The 21,376-nt window shown below is 38.1% G+C and overlaps 1 protein-coding gene across 1 annotated transcript; it reads left to right on the top strand.

The window, feature by feature from the left end:
* Nucleotides 1-66: 66 nt before the first annotated feature.
* On the top strand, nucleotides 67-17,380 carry LOC114701158 (disintegrin and metalloproteinase domain-containing protein 26A-like). Its single transcript, XM_028881122.2, has 2 exons — nucleotides 67-163; nucleotides 14,906-17,380. The coding sequence occupies exon 2, from the start codon at nucleotides 15,044-15,046 to the stop codon at nucleotides 17,204-17,206; it is 2,163 nt and encodes a 720-aa protein (XP_028736955.2). The 5' UTR covers nucleotides 67-163; nucleotides 14,906-15,043; the 3' UTR covers nucleotides 17,207-17,380.
* The last annotated feature ends 3,996 nt before the right edge of the window (nucleotides 17,381-21,376 follow it).

The raw sequence follows: 21,376 nt of genomic DNA, 5'->3' as shown, positions 1-21,376 counted from the left end.
GGCTTCTGTTGCAAGGCACAGGATTCTAGAACCTTGTCCATGAGAGACAATGGAGAGCCCTTGAGTTCTCTTTATCATGTGTGCTCTCAGAAGATGAATAGTAGAATTACAAATGATTCTACAGCAGAGCCAGAACAAGAGCTATGCACATCACTCCATCATGGTAGGTCTTACAGGAGTTTCATTCTAAAAGACAGAAGGAGAGATGATTATCAGAAGAATAAACATACATTCCTTAATTCTTTGCCAATTGTTTAAAGTTTGGGGCATGGCATTTCCTTTAAATATTTTCTGCTTTTCTCTCTTTCTTTGGTGACTCTGTAGAGTTTTTCTTATAGATTTTGTAGTTTGTCAGGACAGCTGGAATTGTTGTAGACAGTTCTACTCACAGGAAAATTAGTGATAATTTATCTGGAGATTAAAATGCATGCTCAGTTTAAAAATGTTATTGCTTCAAAATAATATTTGATATTGAATACTTGTATCAAGGAAACTGCTGAGTAGTCTGAGTTTCACTAAACTGCTTTGAATTTTATTGGAAGAGCTGAACTTCATGAGAGTATTCCTCCATTCAGCCAGAAGATGTTTATTTTTAAACATGGTTTCATGTAGTTCATGCTGGTCCTGTGCTTGCTATGTAGTCCTGAACTACTGATGCTCTTGCCTTGAGCTTCTGAGTGCTGAAATTATAGACCTCAGAATAAGAAACACAGCTTACTTTGCAGTTGGTATATTGCCTGTGTAGTGTGTAGGGTGCTATGGTGTTTTTAATGTGGTTTAATATTCTCTAGATAACAGAGAGCCTAAATGGTGAGTTTCTAGTTATTGATGAAAATGTAAGGGGGAAAAGCAATGGATAAAAGATGGTATTTTGGAGTTGCATGGAAGACTCTCTTAATATCATTCTGCACTACATTTTTAATGAAAGTATTCGATTTTGTCAACACCATTGGTCTCTAGAATCATTGTGTACAGTAATTTACACAATTGTACACAAGTATTCTTTCCAGTTTTTTTCCTGTTTCATACTTTTGAAATATATTTTTAATAGGGGATCCTGAGACTCACATTGACAGAACTTTAAGAGTGCTACACTAAAATACATATGACTGTTTTTGTTGTTGCTGTTGTTACAATACAAATCTAGGCATTCAAATAATTATGAAATGAATCAAAACCATAATGGACAGTGACTTAGCATGTCAAATTTTTAATCACAAGTTTAAGATATTGTCTTCAAAATCTATTTTACCAAAGAATTATCTTCTATGGCTTGTTAGCACTGCCTATGGCAACTCTCTTTTTTCCTTAGTTAGTTTTCTTCACCAACAGGACACTCTTGTTTCTAGGAAAATGAGCATACTGGATGGGAAAGGTAGGTGAGTTGGTAAGGATATACATCATAATCATAAAGACCTGAGTTTGAACACCAGGATATTCTAACAGGCAGGCATTAGCAGCATATGCTTGGAATACAAGGAGTGTCAGGAGGCAGAGACAGGAGAATGGCTAGGACTGTCTGTCCAGTGAACTGAATCTCCTTAGTGAACTTTAAGTCAGTGTCAGACTCTGTGTCAAAAAGCAAGGTGGATAGTGACTTTGAAATGCTCCCTAATGACAGTTCTTGTCCTAAACTCACACACTCTCTCTCCTCTCTCTCTCTCCCCCTTCTCTCTCTAACACACCCACACCAACACATAGATAAATATCCACACATACACAATCACACACACACACACACACACACACACACACACACACACACACATCAAATAAACACACATTCAAAAATTACAAAAGCATAAATAGTAAAACAAAAAATAATGTATATGTCTCCAGAGTACCACTAATCTAGGATGAACTCTGGCCTACATATATACAGAGAAGTACATTTACTATGAACATGAACACAATCCACACAACCTTGGCATTCATGCCTAGAACACATCTACACTAAAATCCAAATGAGAAAAATGTTTGTCTTGAAACAATTTCCTGCCTCCTTTGACAATGACAAGCCATGGACTAAAATGAGCATCCAACCTGTACTTAATAAGCCAGAGTTTACCTTAGCTTTACAACATAAATCACTGTTACAGAATAATCTTTCTGTACACTGTGAAGATGTGTCTTTGTCAATGCACCTTCTGATTGGTTGGATAAAATGCTCAATGTCCACTAGGTTGGCAGGTAGAGGTTAGTTGGGACTTCAGAGCAGAGAGAAATGAAGAGGGCATGAATCTAGGAGGGAGGAGAGACACCAGAGGAGCCAGAAAGGAAGCAGGACATGCAGAATGAGAGATGAAACCTACGAGCCATGTGGCAGCATATAGATTAATAGAAATGGGTTAATTTAAGTTATAAGAGTTAGATGCAAGCAAAAGGCAATGCCAAGCTTTCATAATTAATAATAAGTCTGTGTCAAGATTTGGGGGCTGGCAATCCAAGAAAGCCTGCTACAAATCACCATAACAGAAATTCAGTAATAAAATCTAAAATCAAAAACAAAACAGACAACACCCATTTTAGATGAGGATTCTTCCTGTTGTTGGGGAATGTTGTAAAATGATAACATTTAAAAACAACATGAAAAGGCAGAATAATTTTAAAAATTGGTGCTGTATGAAAAATATACCTCTGCAGGAACAAGAATACTTTAATCAAACTTAACAAAATACAAACACAATGTTCATATATCTTGAACTAAAATCTAATCCATTTTAGTTCATACTTTATAATTTTCTCCTACCTGATTTGTTCATAGGTTTACTATACATGGGTCTGTCTTTCTTTTCTTTTCTATGTGTCTTTTATTCATGATGCTCTGATAGATAAACTCTGAAAAAATATATACAAGTAAAGCATGAAAAACAAACAATTTGAAGACATAGATCCAACAGGGATTTCTGTTCCTCGTTTGTTGTCTCACAGAATATAGTGGCTCTTGGTGAGATCCTGGTGCACATGAGGATAACTTGCCTGTAGCTTTGGCTGTGAAGGAGGCTTTCCTTTTCTGTATGACTAGAAGTTGGATATGCTCAATGCAACACCCTCCCCTAGTAGTGGTTATATATGCTCAAGAGTCATTAACATGTATAGAGACAGAATTTTGCAGGTTGATTGTCTTATGGCCTATACTTTGAGGCCAGAGACACATTATCACCATGAAGCCCAAAATATACTTGATATCTATACACTTCTCATTGTCTGTCTACACTGACCAAAAGTCTTGTCTTTGAGGAACAATCTTAGTACAGAATGACTGCTATTACCATGACTAGGTGATGGAAAAACTGAATCCATGATGGTTACCTGTTTGGGAGCTTTTCAAGACATAATAGAGATAAATGCCACTTTTTATGACATCATGCCCAGGAAACCTTCTTCCACACTTACAAAGTGAGGCAAATCTTTTATGAGAACCAGTGGGTTCATAAAAAGATTATCGAATATTTTGTGGTATTAGTTTACATGGGAAGTATTATAGCCTACCACGATAAAGTATTTTAAATTAACAATAGAATAAATGACTATCATGTTCAAACAGTTTATTTTACTGATGTGTTTTTGATAGACCTGAGATCTGGACTGAACAAATCTGGTATGAGTGAAAGGAAGTATATATCAAGTCTTAAAAGATTTTTGCAATTTGAATAGAAAACCATGAAGCATCATTGGTGTGATATCATATACTTCTTGGTAAGGCAAGGCTGTCCTGGTTATTTATTACTAGTCACTGTTGAAACAGTTAAGTGTTCAAAATCACATTTGTGGAGTCATTATTTTGCTGTCAAGAGGGCTGCCTTCTGAAACCTGATGCTCCCTTTACTAATGAGTCTGTTTCTATATCAGTATTATGTTTTCTGTTACTGTAGCACTGTAATTTGACTTAACATTGGAATTATGATATTTCCAGTAGATTTTTGTTGTATTGTTGTTCAGAATTATTTTGACTATAGTGGGTATTTTGTATTTTCATACAAAATTTAACAATTTTTTTTCAATTTCTGTGAATAATTGCATTGAAATTTTGAAGAGAGAACATCAACTTTGTAGATTGCTTTTTGTAGGTTTAATATTTTTCTCAATCCCGCCAGTCCATGAGCATGGGAAGTCTTTCCATCCTAGAGCATCTTCTTCAAATTATTTTTTTCACTGTCTTAAAAAGTATGTTTGTAAAAGTATTTTATTTCCTTGGTTAGATTTATCCCAATATATAAATACACACACACACACACACACACACACACACACACACACACGTGTGTGTGTGTGTGTGTGTGTACATATATATATAGAGAGATAGATAGGTAGGTAAGATAGATAGATAGATAGATAGATAGATAGATAGATAGATAGATAGATAGATAGGCATATTAGACTATTGTAAATGGTATTGTTTCCTTGCTTTCTTTCTTGATGTGCTTGTGGTTTGTATATAGGAAGAAGATCAAATTTTGTATGTGAATTTTGTTTTCAGTTACTTTGCTTAATATATTTATCAGCTGTAATAGTTTTATGGTAGAGATCTTGGGTACATTTGTATATATTTCATCTGCAAATAAGAGTACTTTGGCTTCATACTTTACCATTATCACTGTATCTCCTACACTTCTCTTATTGCTCTAGCTAATCCTTCAAGCATTGCATTTAATAGGAAGAATGAACACCTTTTTCTTGTTCATGAGTTTCATGCAAATCCATCTAGGATGGTGTTGGGTGCTGATTTGTTACATATTATCTATTTCCCACCTCTGTCCATCAGATTAAGGATACCTGGTCTTATATTGAGGTCTTTGATCCATTAGGAGTTTGTGCAGGGTAATGAGTATGATTCTATTTTTATTCTTTGAAATGTAGCAATCCAATTTGAGCAGCACCATTTGTTGAAGATATTGTCTTTTTTTCTCCATGTGTATTTCTGGCTTATTAAAAATTAGGTGTCTACATATGTGTGGAATTATGTCTGGAACTCCTATTTAATTCCAGTGTTCAAGGCAAGATTTCTCTGTGTAACATCCCTAGCTGTCCTGGAACTAGCTCTGTAGACCACGCTGGCCTAGAACTCACAGAGATCCAGGTGCCCCTGGCACCCAAGGGCTAGGATTAAAGGCATGTGCCACATGCACCCAGCAGGTCTTTTTTAAAATTTTATAATTTGATTTAGTTTTACAGATCAGTCACGGATTCCCCTGTCCTCCTTCCTCACGTCTCCCTCTGCCCTCCCCCCAGCCCACCCCCCATTCCCATCTCCTCCAGGGCAAGGACTCTCCTGGGGATTCAGCTCAACCTGGTAGATTCAGTCCAGGCAGGTACAGTCCCCTCCTCCCAGGCTTAGCAAAGTGTCCCTGCATAGGCCCCAGGTTCCAAATAGCTAGCTCATGCACTAAGGGCAGGTCCCGGTTTCACTGCCTGGGTGCCTCCCAAACAGTTCAAGCTAATCAACTGTCTCACTTATCCAGAGGGTCTGATCCAGTTGGGGGCTCCTCAGCTATTGGTTCAGAGTTCATGTGTTTCTACTAATTTGGCTATTTGTCCCTGTGCTTTTTCCAATCTTGGTCTCAACAATTCTCACTCATACAATCCCTCCTCTTTCTCACCGATTGGATTCCTGGGGCCTGGCATTGGATCTCTGATTCTGCTTCCATCAGTCACTGGATGAGATTTCTAGCACAACAGTTAGGGTGTTTGGCCATCCTATCACCAGAGTAGGTCAGTTCGGGCTTTTTCTTGACCATTGCCAGTAGTCAATTGTGGAGGTATCTTTGTGGGGACCTCTCTACCACTTTGCTTCTTCCTATTCCCATGGGGTCTTCATTTATCATGGTGTATTTTTCCTTGTTCTCCCTCTCTATTTTTGATCCAACTGGGATCTCCTGATCCCCTAAGCTCTCTTTCCCTCAACCCTTGCCCTTCATTATCCCCCTCCCCCACATCCAGTTTGCTCATGTGGATCTCATCCATTTCTCTGTCGTTGGGCAATCCCTGTGGCTTTCTTAGGGTCCTGTTTTCTAGGTAGCCTCCCTGGAGTTGTGAGTAGCAGTCTAGTCATCCTTTGTTTTACATCTAATATCCTCCTATGAGTGAGTACATACCGTGTTTGTCTTTCTGAGTCTGGGTTATCTCACTCAGGATGATATTTCCTAGATCCATCCATTTGCCTGCAAACTTCATGATGTCATTGTTTTTCTCTGCTGAGTTGTAGTCCATTGTGTATATGTACATCTTATTTATCCATTCTTCAGTTGAAGGGTATCTAGGTAATTTCCAGGTTCTGGTTATTACAAACAGTGCTGATATGAACATAGCTGAGCATGTGTCCTTTTGGTATGATTGAGCATTCCTTAGGTATATGTCCACGAGTGGTATAGCTGGGTTTTGGGGGAGATTGATTCCCAATTTTCTAAGAAAGCTTAATATTGATTTCCAAAGTGGCTGTACAAGCTTGCATTCCCAGGAGCAGTGGAGGAGAGGTCCTCTTGCTCCATATCCTCTCCAGCATAAGCTATCTTCAGTGTTTTGGTCTTAGCCATTCTGACGGGTGTAAAGTAGTATCTCAGAGTCATTTTGATTTGCATTTCCCTGATGATTAGGGAGGCTGAGCAATGCCTTAAATGTCTTTCAGCCATTTGAGCTTCCTCTGTTGAGAATTCTCTGTCTAGCTCTATAGCCCATTTCTTAATTGGACTGTTGGGCATTTTGATGTCTAATTTCTTGAGTTCTTTATATATTCTGGATATCAGCCCTCTGTCAGATGTGGGCTTGGTGAAGATCTTTTCCCATTCTGTAGGCAGTCACTTTGTCTTATTGACAGTGTCCTTTGCTCTACAAAAGCTTCTCAGTTTCAAAAGGTCCCACTGATTGATTGTTTCTCTTAGTGTCTGTGGTACTGGTGTTATATTTAGGAAGTGATCTCCTATAAAAATGTGTTCAAGACTACTTCCCACTTTCTCTTCTATCTGGTTCAGAGTAGCTGGATTTAAGTTGAGGTCTTTGATCCACTTGGACTTAAGTTTTGTGCACAGTGACAGATATGGATCTATTTTTAGCCTTCTACATGTTGACATCCAGTTATGCCAGCACCATTTGTTGAAGATGCTTTCTTTTTTCCCATTATACAGTTTTGGTTTCTTTGTCAAAAATTATATGTTCATAGGTGTGCAGATTAATGTCAGGGTCTTCAATAAGATTCCATTGGTCCATGTGTCAGTTTTATGCCAGTACCAAGCTGTTTTTATTACTGTAGCTCTATAGCAGTGCTTGAGGCCAGGGATTGTGAAAACTCCAGAGGTTATTTTATTGTACATGATTCTTTTGGCTATCCTGGGTATTTGTTTTTCCATATGAAATTGAGTATTATTCTTTCCAGGTCTGTGAAGAATTGTCTTGGTATTTTGATGGGGATTGCATTGAATCTGTAAATTGCTTTTGGTAAGATTGCCATTTTTATTATGTTAATCCTGCCTATCCATGAGCATGGGAGATCTTTGCATTTTCTGACATCTTCTATTTCTTTTTTCAGGGACTTAAAGTTCTTGTTGTATAGGTCCTTCACTTGCTTAGTTAGAGTTACCCCAGGGTATTTTTTATCATGTGTGGCTATTGTAAACGTGATGTATCTCTGATTTCCTTCTCAGCCTGTTCGTCAATTGTATATAGGAGAGCTACTGATTTTTTTTTTTAGTTAATCTTGTATCCTGCGATGCTACTGAAGGTGTTTATAAGGTATATAAGTTCTTTGGTCAAAGTTTTGGGATCACTCATGTATACTGCAAATAAGGAAAGCTTGAATTCTTCCTTTCCAATTTGTATCCCCTTAATCTCCTTATGTTGTCTTATTGCTCTGGCTAGAACTTCAAGTACTATATTGAATAAGTATGGGGAGAGTGGACAGCCTTGCCTTGTTCCTGATTTTAGTGGAACCATTTTGAGTTTCTCTCCATTTATTTTGATGTTGGCTGTTGGCTTGCTGTAAATTGCCTTTATGATGTTTCAGTATGTTCCCTGTATTCCTGATCTCTCCAATACCTTTATCATGAAGGGGTGTTGGATTTTGTCAAATGCCTTTTCTGCATCTAGTGGGATGATCATGTGGTTTTTTTCTTTCAGTTTCTTTATATGGTGGATTTCATTGAGGGACTTTCGTATGTTGAACCACACTTGCATCCCTGGGATGAAGCCTACTTGATCATGATGGATAATTGTTTTGATGTGTTCTTGGAGTCTGTTTGCCAGTATTTTATTGAGTATTTTTGCATCAATATTCATGAGGGAGATTGATCTGTAGTACTCTTTCTTTGTTGCATCTTTGTTTGGTTTAGGAATCAGGGTAATTGCAGCCTCATAGAAGGAGTTTTATAATGTTCCTTCTGTTTCTATTGTGTGGAACAAATTAAAGAGTATTGGTATTAACTCTTCTTTGAAGATTTGGTAGAATTCTGCGCTGAAACCACCTGGTCCTGGTTTTTTGTTGTTGTTGTTGTTGTTGTTTGTTTGTTTGTTTGTTTTTGTTTGTTTGGGTTTTTTTTGTTGGTAGACTTTTAATGAATATTTCTATTTCCTTAGGGGTTATTGGTCTATTTAAATAGTTTATCTGGTCGTGATTTAACTTAGGTATGTGGTACCTATCCAGAAAATTATCCATTTCTTTTAGACTTTCCAGTTCTGTGGAGTAGAGGTTTTTGAAGTATGACCTGATGATTCTGTGGATTTCCTCAATGTTAGTTGTTATGTCTCCCTTTTCATTTCTGATTTTGTTAATTTGGATGCTCGCTCTCTCTCTCTCTCTCTCTCTCTCTCTCTCTCTCTCTCTCTCTCTCTCATTTAGGTTGGATAAGGGCTTCTCTATCTTGTTGACTTTCTCAAAGAACCAACTCTTTGCTTCATTAATTTTTTGTATTGTTCTATTTGTTTCTATTTTATTGATTTCTGCTCTCAATTTGATAATTTCCTGGTATCTATTCTTCCTGGGTGACTTTGTCTCTTCTTGTTCTAGAGCTTTCAGGTGTGCTGTTAAGCCACTAGTGTGAGATTTCTCCAACTTCTTTATGTGGGAATTTAGTGCTATGAGTTTCCTTCTAAGCACTGCTTTCATAGTGTCCCATAAGTTTGGATATGTGGTATATTCATTTTGATTGATCTCTAGGAAGTCTTTAATTTCTTTCTTTATTTCTTCCTTAACCCATTGGTGATTTAGTTCAGTATTACTCAATTTCCATGAGACTGTATGCTTTCTGTAATATTTGTTGTTGTTGAAATCTAACTTTAAGCCATGGTGGTCTGATAGAATGCAGGAGGTTATTCCAATTGCTTTGTATCTGTTGAGATTTGCTTTGTGGCCAATTATGTGGTAGATTTTAGAGAAGGTTCCATGGGGTGCTGAGAAGGTATAATCTTTTTATTAAGATGGAATATTCTGTAGATATCAATTAAGTCCATTTGAGTCATAACATCAGTTAAGTCCTTTATTTTTCTGTTAAGTTTCAATATGGGAGGTCTGTCCAGTGGTGAAAGTGGGGTATTGAAGCCTCCCACTATTAATGTGTGGGGTTTTATATGTGATTTAAGCTTTAGTAAAGTTTCTTTTACATATGTGGGTACCCTTGTGTTTGGGGTATAAATGTTCAGAATTAGTGAACTTCATCTTGGTGGATCTTTCCTGTGTTGAGTATGTAATGTCCCCCTTGATTTCTTTTGATTGATTTTAGCTTGAAGTCTATTTTGTTGGATATTAGGATGGCTACACCTGCCTGTTTCTTAAGTCCATTTGATTGGAAAGTCTTTTCACAGCCTTTTATTCTTAGGTAGTGTCTCTCTTTGAATTTGAGGTGTGTTTCTTGTATGCAGCAGAATGATGGGTCCTGCTTTCATATCCATTCTGTTAGCCTGTGTCTTTTTATAGGTGAATTAAGTCCATTGATATTAAGGGATATTAATGACCAGTTATTGTTCATTACTGTTATTATTATTATTATTATTATTATTATTATTATTATTATTATTTTGGTGGTAGTGTGTGTGTACTTCTCTTCTTTGGGGTTTACTGCTGTGGCGTTATCTGTTGCTTGTGTTTTTGTGTGTGTGTCTGACTTCCATAGGTTGGAATTTTCCTTCTAGTGCTTTTTGTAGGGCTGGTTTTGTGGATAAGTATTGTTTAAATCTGGTTTTGTCTTGAAATGTCTTGTTCACTCCGTCTATGATGATTGAAAGTTTTGCTGGGTATATTAGTCTAGGCTGGCATCCATGGTCTCTTAGTGTCTGCATTACATCTGTCCAGGTCCCTCTGACTTTCAAAGTCTCCATCGAGAAATCTGGTGTTATTCTTATGGGTTTGCCTTTATAAGTCACTTGGCCTTTTTCCTTTGCTGCTCTTAATATTCTTTCTTTATTCTGTATGTTTAATTATTTAATTATTATGTGGCAAGGGGACTGTTTTGGGGGGTCTAGTCTGTTTGGTGTTCTATAGGCTTCTTGTATCTTCATAGGCATTACTTCTTTAAATTGGGAAAGTTTTCTTCTATGATTTTGTTGAATATATTTTCTGTGCCTTTGAGTTGGTATTCTCCTTCTTCTATCCCTATTATTTGTAAGTTTGGTCTTTTCATGGTGTCCCAAATTTCCTGGGCATTTTGGGTCATGACTTTGTTGACTCTAGTGTTTTCTTTGACTGATGAATCTATTTCTTCTAATGTATTTTTCAAAGACAGAGATCTGCTCTTCCATCTCTTGTATTCCATTGATTATACTTGTATCTGTAGTTCCTGTTATTTACTCACATTTTCTATTTCCAGCATTCCCTCTGTTTGTGTGTTCTTCATTTTTTCTATTTCCCTTTTCAGGTATTTCACTGTTTCCCTCATCTGTTTCATTGTTTTTTCATGGTTTCTTTCAGGGATTTATTGTTTTCGTCAGCTTTCTTTGTCCTTTCCTCTAGTTTTTTATAGCGTTCTTCCTATTTCTTGTGTCTTTTCCTTAATTTCATTTTTGATTTCTTCTTTAAAAGTCTCTAGCATCTTCATGATGTTATTCCTAAGGTTGCTTTCTTCTACTTCTTCCATTTTGTGATCTTCAGGTCTAGCTGTTGGAAGAGGGCTAGGTTCTGGTGATGCTGTATTGCTCTTTATTTTGTTGTATGTACTTCTGCCTTGACGTTTGCCCATCTCTCATGGATTCGTTCTTGGTCTTAGCAGTGCTCTTGGTCCAGACAGAGCTGACAGATTCAGCATTTCAGGAAGCCTCTGGCCTGGGTGGGAGCTCCAGGCCAGAAGGGAGCTGGGGGCTGGTCTCTAAGTCTCAAGAAGTGGTGCATGTCTCGGGCAGATGAGTGTGGGGCAGGTTGTGTAGATTGCAGGGTGTGCCACGGGGGGTATCTAGGAGAAGGGGAACCTTCCCCCTGGGGCCCTCCTGATGGCCAGAACCTGGGGCTAAGTTGGGCAGGTCTTCCCTGGAATGGCTGGTGCCCAGGGATGGGACCTAGGGGCAGACCTCTCTGGGGATGACCCCAGGAACTCACCTCTGGTCAGGATGGGAGTTGGGGGCTGGTCTCCAAGTCTCAGGAAATGGGGGGGGCTCGGGTAGATGGGTGTTGGGGCAGTGCATATAGACTGCAGGATCTACCGGGGGTCTTGGAGAAGAGGAACCTTCCCAGGAGTCCCGACCAGTGGCCACAAACTGGGGCCTAGTTGGGCGGGTCTTCCCAGGAACGGCTGGTGCCCAGGGATGGGACCTAGGGGCAGGAGTGGAAAGAATTTTAAGGGAGATACCAATCCATCTGAATTGGATTTAGACTACACTTCATGATAGTGAACCCATATTTGATATTGTTTATGTGGCCAAGAATCTTAGACTAGGAGTCATGGGAACTAGATGGAAACATACTACTATGGTTCTAATAAAATAATATTACAAGAAAATGACTCCTAATAACATATTATATCTATAGTTCAGAGTGTCACTCAACCCTCATCAAATAGCTTCTTCATGCACTGGATGGTAAATAGCACAGAGATCCATAGCAATAGAAAGCGATAAATTTGGAAGTCTCAGTCCTAAAGGGGATATCTTTATCAAACCCCTCCCCTCAAGACTTAGAGACCTATGTGCAGAGGGAAATGAAAAAGATTCTAAGAGCCTTAAGTGATAGATGACTTTATGAAACTTGAATTCTCCACATATAATAAGACAGACACACATATTAACTCACAAAATTGTGGAAACAAGACTTACACAAGAATCTCATCAGGAAGAAGTAGACACAAAGTCCCATCACTAAAAAAATATAATCAAAAGATATTTTCTGGAAAAAAATTTAAATGAAAGATTGTGAAGCTCCACCCCTAGGTAGGAAGCTCTCTGTAAGTGGAAACTGCTAAGAGTAAGGAAATTGGTTTTCTTCAATGGAGTGAAACAGAGTATATCAACCTCACTCACTGACTCACTCAAGGGCAGAACTGATGATGGCAAGCACAAACTGGACTCCAGATTTTCTGCAGTCTTTCTTTTTTCATTTGTTTGTTTGTATTTATTAGAGAAAAACAACATGAAGTTGGGTAGATTGGAAGGGAGAAAAGATCTAGGAACACTTGAAAGGTGAGGAAGAATATAATATAAAGTGTAAAATCTTCAAATAAATAAATAAGAAAAATGATGGAAGAGTCAGTGCAGCACACTGGCAGGTCACCAAGCTTCCTGACACTGGCAACCTTAATTAATGAATACACTTGTTTCTACCATTTGCCTTCAACAATTTATAAAATATACTGGTCTCAGATTGATATTTTCTCAGCTGTCTAACAAAGAAATTTAACCTACACAGTTACCCCTACAATTCTAAATTCACAAATTAGTTTTAATAGTTGTTTTATGAAGTAGACAAAGCATCTACATCTACATGAGCAAGTGTGCAATGTCTCTGAGATACTTATGACCTTAGAAAGGTAAACCAACAGCAGACACTTGATTCTTTGGAGCAGAGATTCCCGATGTTCCTAATGCTAAAGATAGAATCCTTTAGATAGACACAGGGATCTAGGGCTTTGTCCATGAGAGACAAAGAAAGGAAAGAATTCATGGTCTCTTATGCATTCTCAAACAAATGAAAAAGAACAACAATGACAAAAATAAAACCCTTTGCTACTAAGATGGGTTTTACAAATGCTTCATGAGCAAGGACATAACTAGAAGGGACCATGGGCATCACTGCATCTGGTGATAGTCTTTCAGGAGAGTTGTTGCAAAAAAAAGAAGCACAAAAAAAATTAGGAGGTGGACACACACATCCCTTAATTCATTGCCAATTGTTCAGATCTTGGGGCAGCATTTCCTTTCATTATTTCCAATCTCTTCAATTTCATCATGGTGACTCTAGAGTTTTTAGTCTGATAATTTTTAGGAAGCTCATGTGGCAAATGGCTAGCTATTGGTGAATTTGACGAAATTATGGGGAGAAAAATGATAAGGTAAAAGAGGACATCTGAGAGTCAAGTTGTAATCTCTGCTGTTATAGATGTATCTTAGTTTTGGATGAAAATGTTATCTTTTCTCCATAGTTCTGGATGCTAGAATTATTGCTAATAGTAATTAAATTATTACAAGACTATTCTTGCTCATTATTCTTTGAAGTGTTTTACTTAACCTTCTGTTTATTAGTGTAGTTTTCATCATTAATTGATATTGTTCATACAATATCAATGCTACTGTATTAGGAATAAATAATTCCTTTCTTCACACCAGCAATCTACACGCTATAAGAATTATTAAATCTAAAAGAAAACATCCATAGATATTGAATTATCATGTCAGGATTTTAATCATAATTCCACTATGTTGTCCTTAAATTTCTTTATAAATTATTTTTCTTTTGTAAGCTCTTGGCACTGTAGTTGATAACACAGTTTGTTCCTTACTTGACTAATTTTTTTCAAATAATTATACACTAAGTTGAGGATCCAGGACAGGGTAAATAGTTCGATTGGTAAAGTGAACACTTCACAAGCAGAGGAACGTGAGACTGATCCTCGGCAACAATATAAAAGCCTGGTTTAGTGGTCTGTACATGCAGAGCCAACAATGGAGAGGCAGAGACACGCAGATTTCTAAGGTTTGCTGAACAGCCAGCCTCCCCTCTTTAGTGAGTGCCAGGTAAAAGATGAACATTGTATCAGAAACCAAGGTGGAGTGTGACATAGGAAAGATATCCAAGACTAACTCTTGAACTCTACAAAAATAGACACACACACACACAACCACATGCACTCATACAATCATATAATATAAAGATATAATAAACTGATAAAATATTAAAATGTAAATATTAAATGCATAAACAAGGTATATAGTTTCTGAGGACTCACTTTAGGACTATGGCCTTCACACATATATTAACAGGTACACAAGATTCAAAAGCACACCATTGTACATGCTCACATTCACTAACATTAATGTCAAAGAAATACAGTGAAAAAATAAAAGAGAAATTGTTAATCTTGAGAGGTTTCTGACATCCATGGCCATGCAAAGGCAATGATTGAAAGGAACATAAATGTACTCAATAAGCAGGAAATTTTTTAGTGTTTTCTAATTTAAAGTAATATCATTGATCTATGAAAGCAGGTATAATGTCAATTTTTAGATTATGAAATCGTTCATTGCTATTGAGGAAAAGTTGAAAATTCAAACATTAAGAAACAATGTGGAAAAGAGGGTAAGTTATTAAAAGCTGGTAGTGTATTAGAAATCAATTTGCACAGGAACAAGTATACTTTACAACAATCAATCAGAATCTCCATGAACCCTGTGTCACATTTCGGAATATAAATTCATTTAAGCCTAATTTTTGCTATTTTTTTCTAACCTGACTTCATCATGATTTATTTATATTTGCCCTTTGTTTAACTATTTCCTTTAGTCCCGATGCTCTGATTGATCAATTCTGCCAGAAGACACACCGTTAAAGACCAGTGCTGAATGGAACCAGACAAAGTGAGGACTAAGAGAGAAAAGTCCTCTGTTGTCTGTGGGTGAGGCCCTGGTCCATGAGAGAATCATGTTCCTTCAGCTCTGCCTGTGGATGTTGCTCTTACTCTCTGTATGGTCACCAACTGCACATGCTAGGTACAGTAGCCCTCCAGAAGTAGTGATACCCTTGAGGGTCACTGACCCTAGTACACATGATGTTTCCCCAGACTGGCTCTGCTATAGTCTGCGCTTTGGAGGAGAGAGACATATTATCACCATGAAACCCACAAAATACTTCGTATCCAGGAACTTCCTACTGTTCACATACAATGACAAAGGTGATCTCCTTGAAGAACAGCCTTTTGTACAGAAAGATTGCTACTACCATGGCTATGTAGATGGAGAACCTGAATCCATGCTCATTATTAACACCTGTTTTGGGAGTTTGCAAGGCATAATAGAGATTAATGGCACAGCTTATGAAATCATGCCCAAGAACCAAACATCCACATTTGAACATCTGGTATACAAAATAGACAGTGAGGACTCAGAATCATTTTCTATGAGATGTGGGTTAACAGAAGAAGAGATAGCACAACAAATGAAGATTCAAGAAAGCAAAGACTCCACACTTATGCAAAGCCAATATGAGAATTGGTGGACCCACCACAAGTATGTTGAATATTATGTGGCAGTAGATAATAAACGATATGTTTACAAAAATAATAATGTCACAGCTTGTTTGCAGGAAATGTTGCAAGTTGTCAATGCAATAAATGGTTTTTATCTTCAGATAGATGTTGAGGTGGTTTTAACTACACTGGAAGTTTGGACTCAAAGAAACCATGTCAACGTAACAGAATCTATAAGAGAGGTCCTACCTAATTTCTGCCGTTGGAAGATGAAAAACGTTGACAATCACATTAGAAATGATGTTGCACATCTTTTTGCCAGGCAAGGATACAGTGGGTTATTAGGACTAGCTTATTTAGGTACAGTTTGCACAGATATTAGTTGTGCAGTTAATAGTTTCATGACAGATTCAGTTCAAGACATGGCATTCATTATAGCACATGAGATGGGTCATAATTTGGGTATGCCTCATGATAAGAATTATTGTGCTTGTGGATTACCTAAGTGCATAATGGCCCCAGCAAAATCTAATTACCCTAGATTCAGCAACTGCAGTTATGAGAATATGTATTCAGTAATTACGGGGAAAGAATGTCTATACAATATTCCAGATAAAATAGAAACAACTAACTTCGCCTTGTGTGGGAATACTTTAGTTGAAGAAGGAGAGCAGTGCGACTGTGGAACCTCTGAATCATGTGAGAGTGATCCATGCTGTGGTGAAGACTGTGTTTTCAAGTTGGGTGCTGAATGTGCTTCTGGACGTTGTTGCAAAGATTGCAAGATCATGCCAGCAGGTACCTTGTGTAGAGACGAGAACAATGAATGTGACCTTCCAGAGTGGTGTAATGGAACTTCAGGTAAGTGTCCAGAAGATGTATACATGGAAGATGGAAGCCCTTGCGGAGGAGATAGTTATTGCTATAATAGGACATGTCATAAACGCGAAGAACACTGTCAGATGCTTTTTGGCAGGAGTGCCAAGAGTGCAGATGAGACTTGCTACATGGAAATGAACACACGGGGTGATCGTTTCGGTAACTGTGGTAATGACAGCCTTAAGTACAGAAGATGTGATAATGCTGATGTACTCTGTGGACGAATTCAGTGTGAAAATGTGGAAGAGATTCCACAGAGGAGAAACCATGAAACAGTGCATTGGACTCACTTCAATAATGTCACCTGCTGGAGTATGGACTATCATTTTGGAATTGCCATAGAGGACATCGGAGCAGTGAGAGATGGCACAGCTTGTGGTCCAGGCCTTATATGCATTGACAGGAAGTGTGTCCCTAAGTCTGTTTTGTTAAGTAATTGTTCAGCATACCAATGCAATATGAAAGGAGTCTGCAACAATAAACATCACTGCCATTGTGATATCCAATGGAAGCCACCAGACTGTCTACTAAATGGCTTTGGAGGTAGTGTAGACAGTGGACCACCACCAAGGACATATACTGAAGAGACTTCCCATGGAGGTATGATAGTGCTAGGTTTTTTTATTATTTTTTTTATTTTCTTAATTTTCTTGATTGTTCTAGTCATAATTAGGGGATCAAACCAAGAACCAGAAGACATGGGAGAAAATGAAACTTACAGCCACACCTCCTTTAACTGAAAATTCACCTGATAATTTACCTCAGAAACATGACAAAAACAAAAAGAAAAAAAATGAGAGAAAGCATAAGAAAATACATACTCCCTAGGAAACTCATCATGTGTTAATTTGTAGACATCTGAACCTAGAAATATCACTGTGTGAGTAAGATATCCAAACCAAGAAATTCTGGAGACCTTCTTGTTCGAATATAAAAAATTATTCAAAACTAAATAAAAGGAGGTCCTATCACACTAATTTTTTTCTTTATTTTAATCAATTTTTTGCCGTATTTTTAATGAAATTGATGTCTGTTGGCCATTAGCATACGTCCAACTCATGGTCTTCCGTACGTTTCTTTGCATTTGTTTTCTCTCAGCTCTAAAGCCCTTCCCCTTTTCAATCTGCTTTGTCACATAGCAAGAAGGAACCTGCAAATACCATTTCCTCATGGCAATTCCTATCTGCTAGAACCTGCCCCTTAAGAGACCCACAGTGAGATTTGAAACTTGAGAGAATGGTTTCAGGTTCTGAGGATGGTTGATGCAGTCTCAGCTCTCACCTTGATGGAATCAGAAGGTCTCACTCTACAGGAGATTTTAACACAGATTTGAAAACAGACCAACAGACCTGTTCTAGTTAAGTAATTATTGTTATTATGAAACACCATTACTAAAACAAATCAGAGTGGAAAGTATAACACAAATTTCTAAATAGTTTTACTAATAAAATACCTGGAGCCAGATATTGGGGTAAAAGATGAAAGATCAGAGGAATAGAACAAGCCAGGCACAAGTTCTTTTTTTAAATATTTTTATTTTATAATTAACTTAATTTCACATATCAGCCACTGATTCCCTCATCCTCCCTCTTCCCACCTCCCAGGCTTCCCCCTCAATGCACCCCCCATTCCCACTTCCACCAAGACAAAGTCTCCCCTGGGGAGTCAGCCCAGCCTGGTAGACTCAGACAGGGAGGCCCAGTCCACTCCTCCCTACACCAAGGCTGAGCAAAGGGTCCCAGCATAGGCCCCAGGCTCCAAAAAGCCAGCCCATACACCAAGGACAGGTCCCAGCTCATCTGCCTTGTGGCCTCCCAAACAGTCAAGCAAATCAACTGTCTCATATGGTGGTATTTTATTTGTACTGAAATGTGATTTTAATTGTATGTTAATAAATAAAGTTGCCCTGGGGCCAGAGCTATTAGAGCCATAGCAAGAGCGTGGTGGTTAGAAGAGCTAGGTAGATTTCTGTGTGTTCAGGGATACAGCCAGCATTAGAGACATATGCCTTTAAGACCTGGAGGGCGGTACTTACAGGCAGTGACAAGGCAGTCATGTGGTTGGGTTTACAACCAATGAGAAGGCAGAACAGAAAGACTATTTAAAGACAGACACACAGGAACTAGCTTTTGTTTCAGGGAAGCTAGGAAGCACTGCAGGAGGTAAGATTTTAGCTCTGAGTTCTGACCTCTCGGCTTTCTCTTTTACATTGGTTCTGTGTTTCTTATTTTAATAAGACAGTTGGTTACATCTACATCTGGCGCCCAACGTGACAAGAATCCATTAAAAACTGCTTGGGGCTGGCTCCATAGTCCTGAGCAGCTCAGCTCCCTAGCCCTGGCCCAGGTCTGCTAGGCCTCAGGCCGGACTAACCGTGAGCTGCTTGCTTAAAGCTGGTGCTACAAACAACTCAGGCCTGCCCTGCCGAACAGGGCCCCTGCCTAAAGACGCTGTGTAAAGCCAAGCAAGCCTTGACTCGGCTCAAGAGGGAACAAGTGGCTGGATTTAAGCTTTAGCCGGCTATGCTTTCCTTTTGCTTCTCTCTCTCTCTCTCTCTCTCTCTCTCTCTCTCTCTCTCTCTCTCTTCCACACCTAGGACACCAGGTGGCTGTTTTGAAATTTCCTCGGATTTCTACTGTTGTACACAGATTTGGTAAGTCACAACATATCAGATATTTTAAAGGAAACTATTAAAAGAGAATTTTTTTCCCATTTAAAAAAATGGGTTTATGTGTACATTGAAAGAAAATTGGGTTTTGTTTGAAATTTTAGGCAATCTGACAATGGAAAAACTATACGAGAAGATTAGTTTTATTGGAATTATGCAATTTATCACCGTGCTTATCCCTCATTTTACATATTTAAAAAGATAGTCGATTTAAGTGCTAGGATGACAGCTTTAGAAAAACTTGTTAAACCTGTAAAAATTCAGACAGAAGAAATTAACAGTGAAGTTGTTTCAAGTTTGGATCATAAGGTTACAGAAAGAAAGCCTGTTTTCACACAGTCACCCTTAATTTATCCTGTAACCGTACAGCAGTTGCCTGATCAAATGACTACACAAAATACTTGCGCTCCAATTGAAACTTTGGATTTAATAAGGTTTAAGGAGGCAATAGTATCTTATGGCATGCATTCGCCATATGTAAAGCAAATGTTAAACTCTTGGTCAACATATAATATGATTGTACCACAGGACTGGCGGGAGCTGGCACAAGCTGTTCTTGAACCCAGCCAGAGGCTGCAATTTTTAACTTGGTTTATGGATGAAGCTAAAAACATAGAAAAACAATGGAGGGATAAAGGAATACAAGTTTGCCAGGATCAGCTTATTGGAGAAGGCCAATATGCTTCAGTACAAACACAATGTTTACATGAAGTCCAAACCCTAATTTTATGTCGAACGGCAGTCTTGAATGCATGGGACAGAGTTGAGGAACCAGGAAAAAAACCTGAGTCATTTACAAAGGTTATGCAAGGCCCAAAAGAGTCTTTCACAGTTTTTTTACAAAGGCTGGCTACAGCAGTAAAGAGAATCGTCTCCGTTTCAGAAGCTAGTAAGGTAATAATTGAATCTTTGGCCTTTGAAAATGCGAATGCAGCATGCAAAAGAATAATCAGGCCATTAAAGGCAAGATCTACACCTTTGGAAGATTGGATTAGAGACACAATTAATGTTGAGGCTGATGAGCATGATGATATGTGGTAGGAGAAGCAATTTCAAAAGGTTTGAGGAGTGTTAGATGTTTTGGATGTGGAAAGCAAGGACATTTGAAAAGGGACTGTAGACAGGTCATTCTGAGAAACAATGTTTCTTCAAGGAACAACGGCAATAGAATGCCCCTTCCTTCTGGAGTATGCAGAAGGTGTGGTAAGGGAAAACACTAGACCAACAAATGTAGATCAACAAAGGACAGACAGGGTAATCCTTTGCCTCAGTCTTCGGGAAACTCCAGGAGGGGCCTCATGCAGTCCCCCATAGCAAATCCAGTTCAAACCTTTCCTGCAGCCATAGAGGAAATGCCTGCTCTGGAGAGCGATTAAATAACCAAATGCCTATTGGAATAAATCATGCTGGTCAGGATGATGAAATAGAGAGAATAGAAAATTCAGGAGAAAACATAAAGAAAATTTTTTGACAAACTTCTACTAATGAACAGAGACCAACATTAACGATAAAAATGAATGGTCATATAGAGTACTAACTAATTCTAGAAAAAAGGCTTCAATTAGCTGCATATATATGTCTTTGTGTTCGAGTCTCTTATCAGTTTTCTGCAGGAAATCGCGGTTAGGCCTAACATCAACTGAAGTCTCCAGAAAGAAGATGGGGCCCCACACAATTCCACATGGACAATAATAATATCACTAAGCTGACAAGCATCATCTACAGATCAGCTTTGAACTACAAGGTGCTCAGAGCAATTTTGAGATGACTAGCTGAGACAATCCAGTTTCAAAGACTACTTGAATAAGGACTTGAGATAAACCCTGAACTTTGGCATTATACACAGACTGGATAATAATGAAGGATATAGTTACCTTTCCTAGAATTTGACAATTAACCTAAAATTTTTCTTTCAGGATAAAGATAACTTCGCCCATACCCAGCAGGAAGCAATTTTAAGAATACGACGCCCACATTCCCAAAGAGGTGGTGTGGGGCGGGTGGTATTTTTTGTCCTTTTAATGGGTTTTAGGTCTGGGATAATTTTCATTGTTTAGAGGGGTTGGTTACAAGTTGTTGTCAAGGGTTAGGAAAAAGGCTAAGCAAAGGAGATTAGATTTAAATTCTTGTTTAAAAAAAAAGAAAAGAAAAGAAAAAGACAATTACTAGTTTTAAATACTTTACATTATTACCAACTATTAGGATATAAAGAAATGAAAGTTAGTAGTTAGACATTACAATA

This window comes from Peromyscus leucopus, chromosome 17 (genome assembly GCF_004664715.2).
Source record: "Peromyscus leucopus breed LL Stock chromosome 17, UCI_PerLeu_2.1, whole genome shotgun sequence".
NCBI lineage: Eukaryota > Metazoa > Chordata > Mammalia > Rodentia > Cricetidae > Peromyscus > Peromyscus leucopus.
This window is presented reverse-complemented; position numbering and strand designations above follow the sequence as displayed.

Excerpts from the sequence above, each read along its gene's own strand:
- LOC114701158 (XM_028881122.2), top strand. The coding sequence starts at position 15,044 with ATGTTCCTTCAGCTCTGCCTGTGGATGTTGCTCTTACTCTCTGTATGG.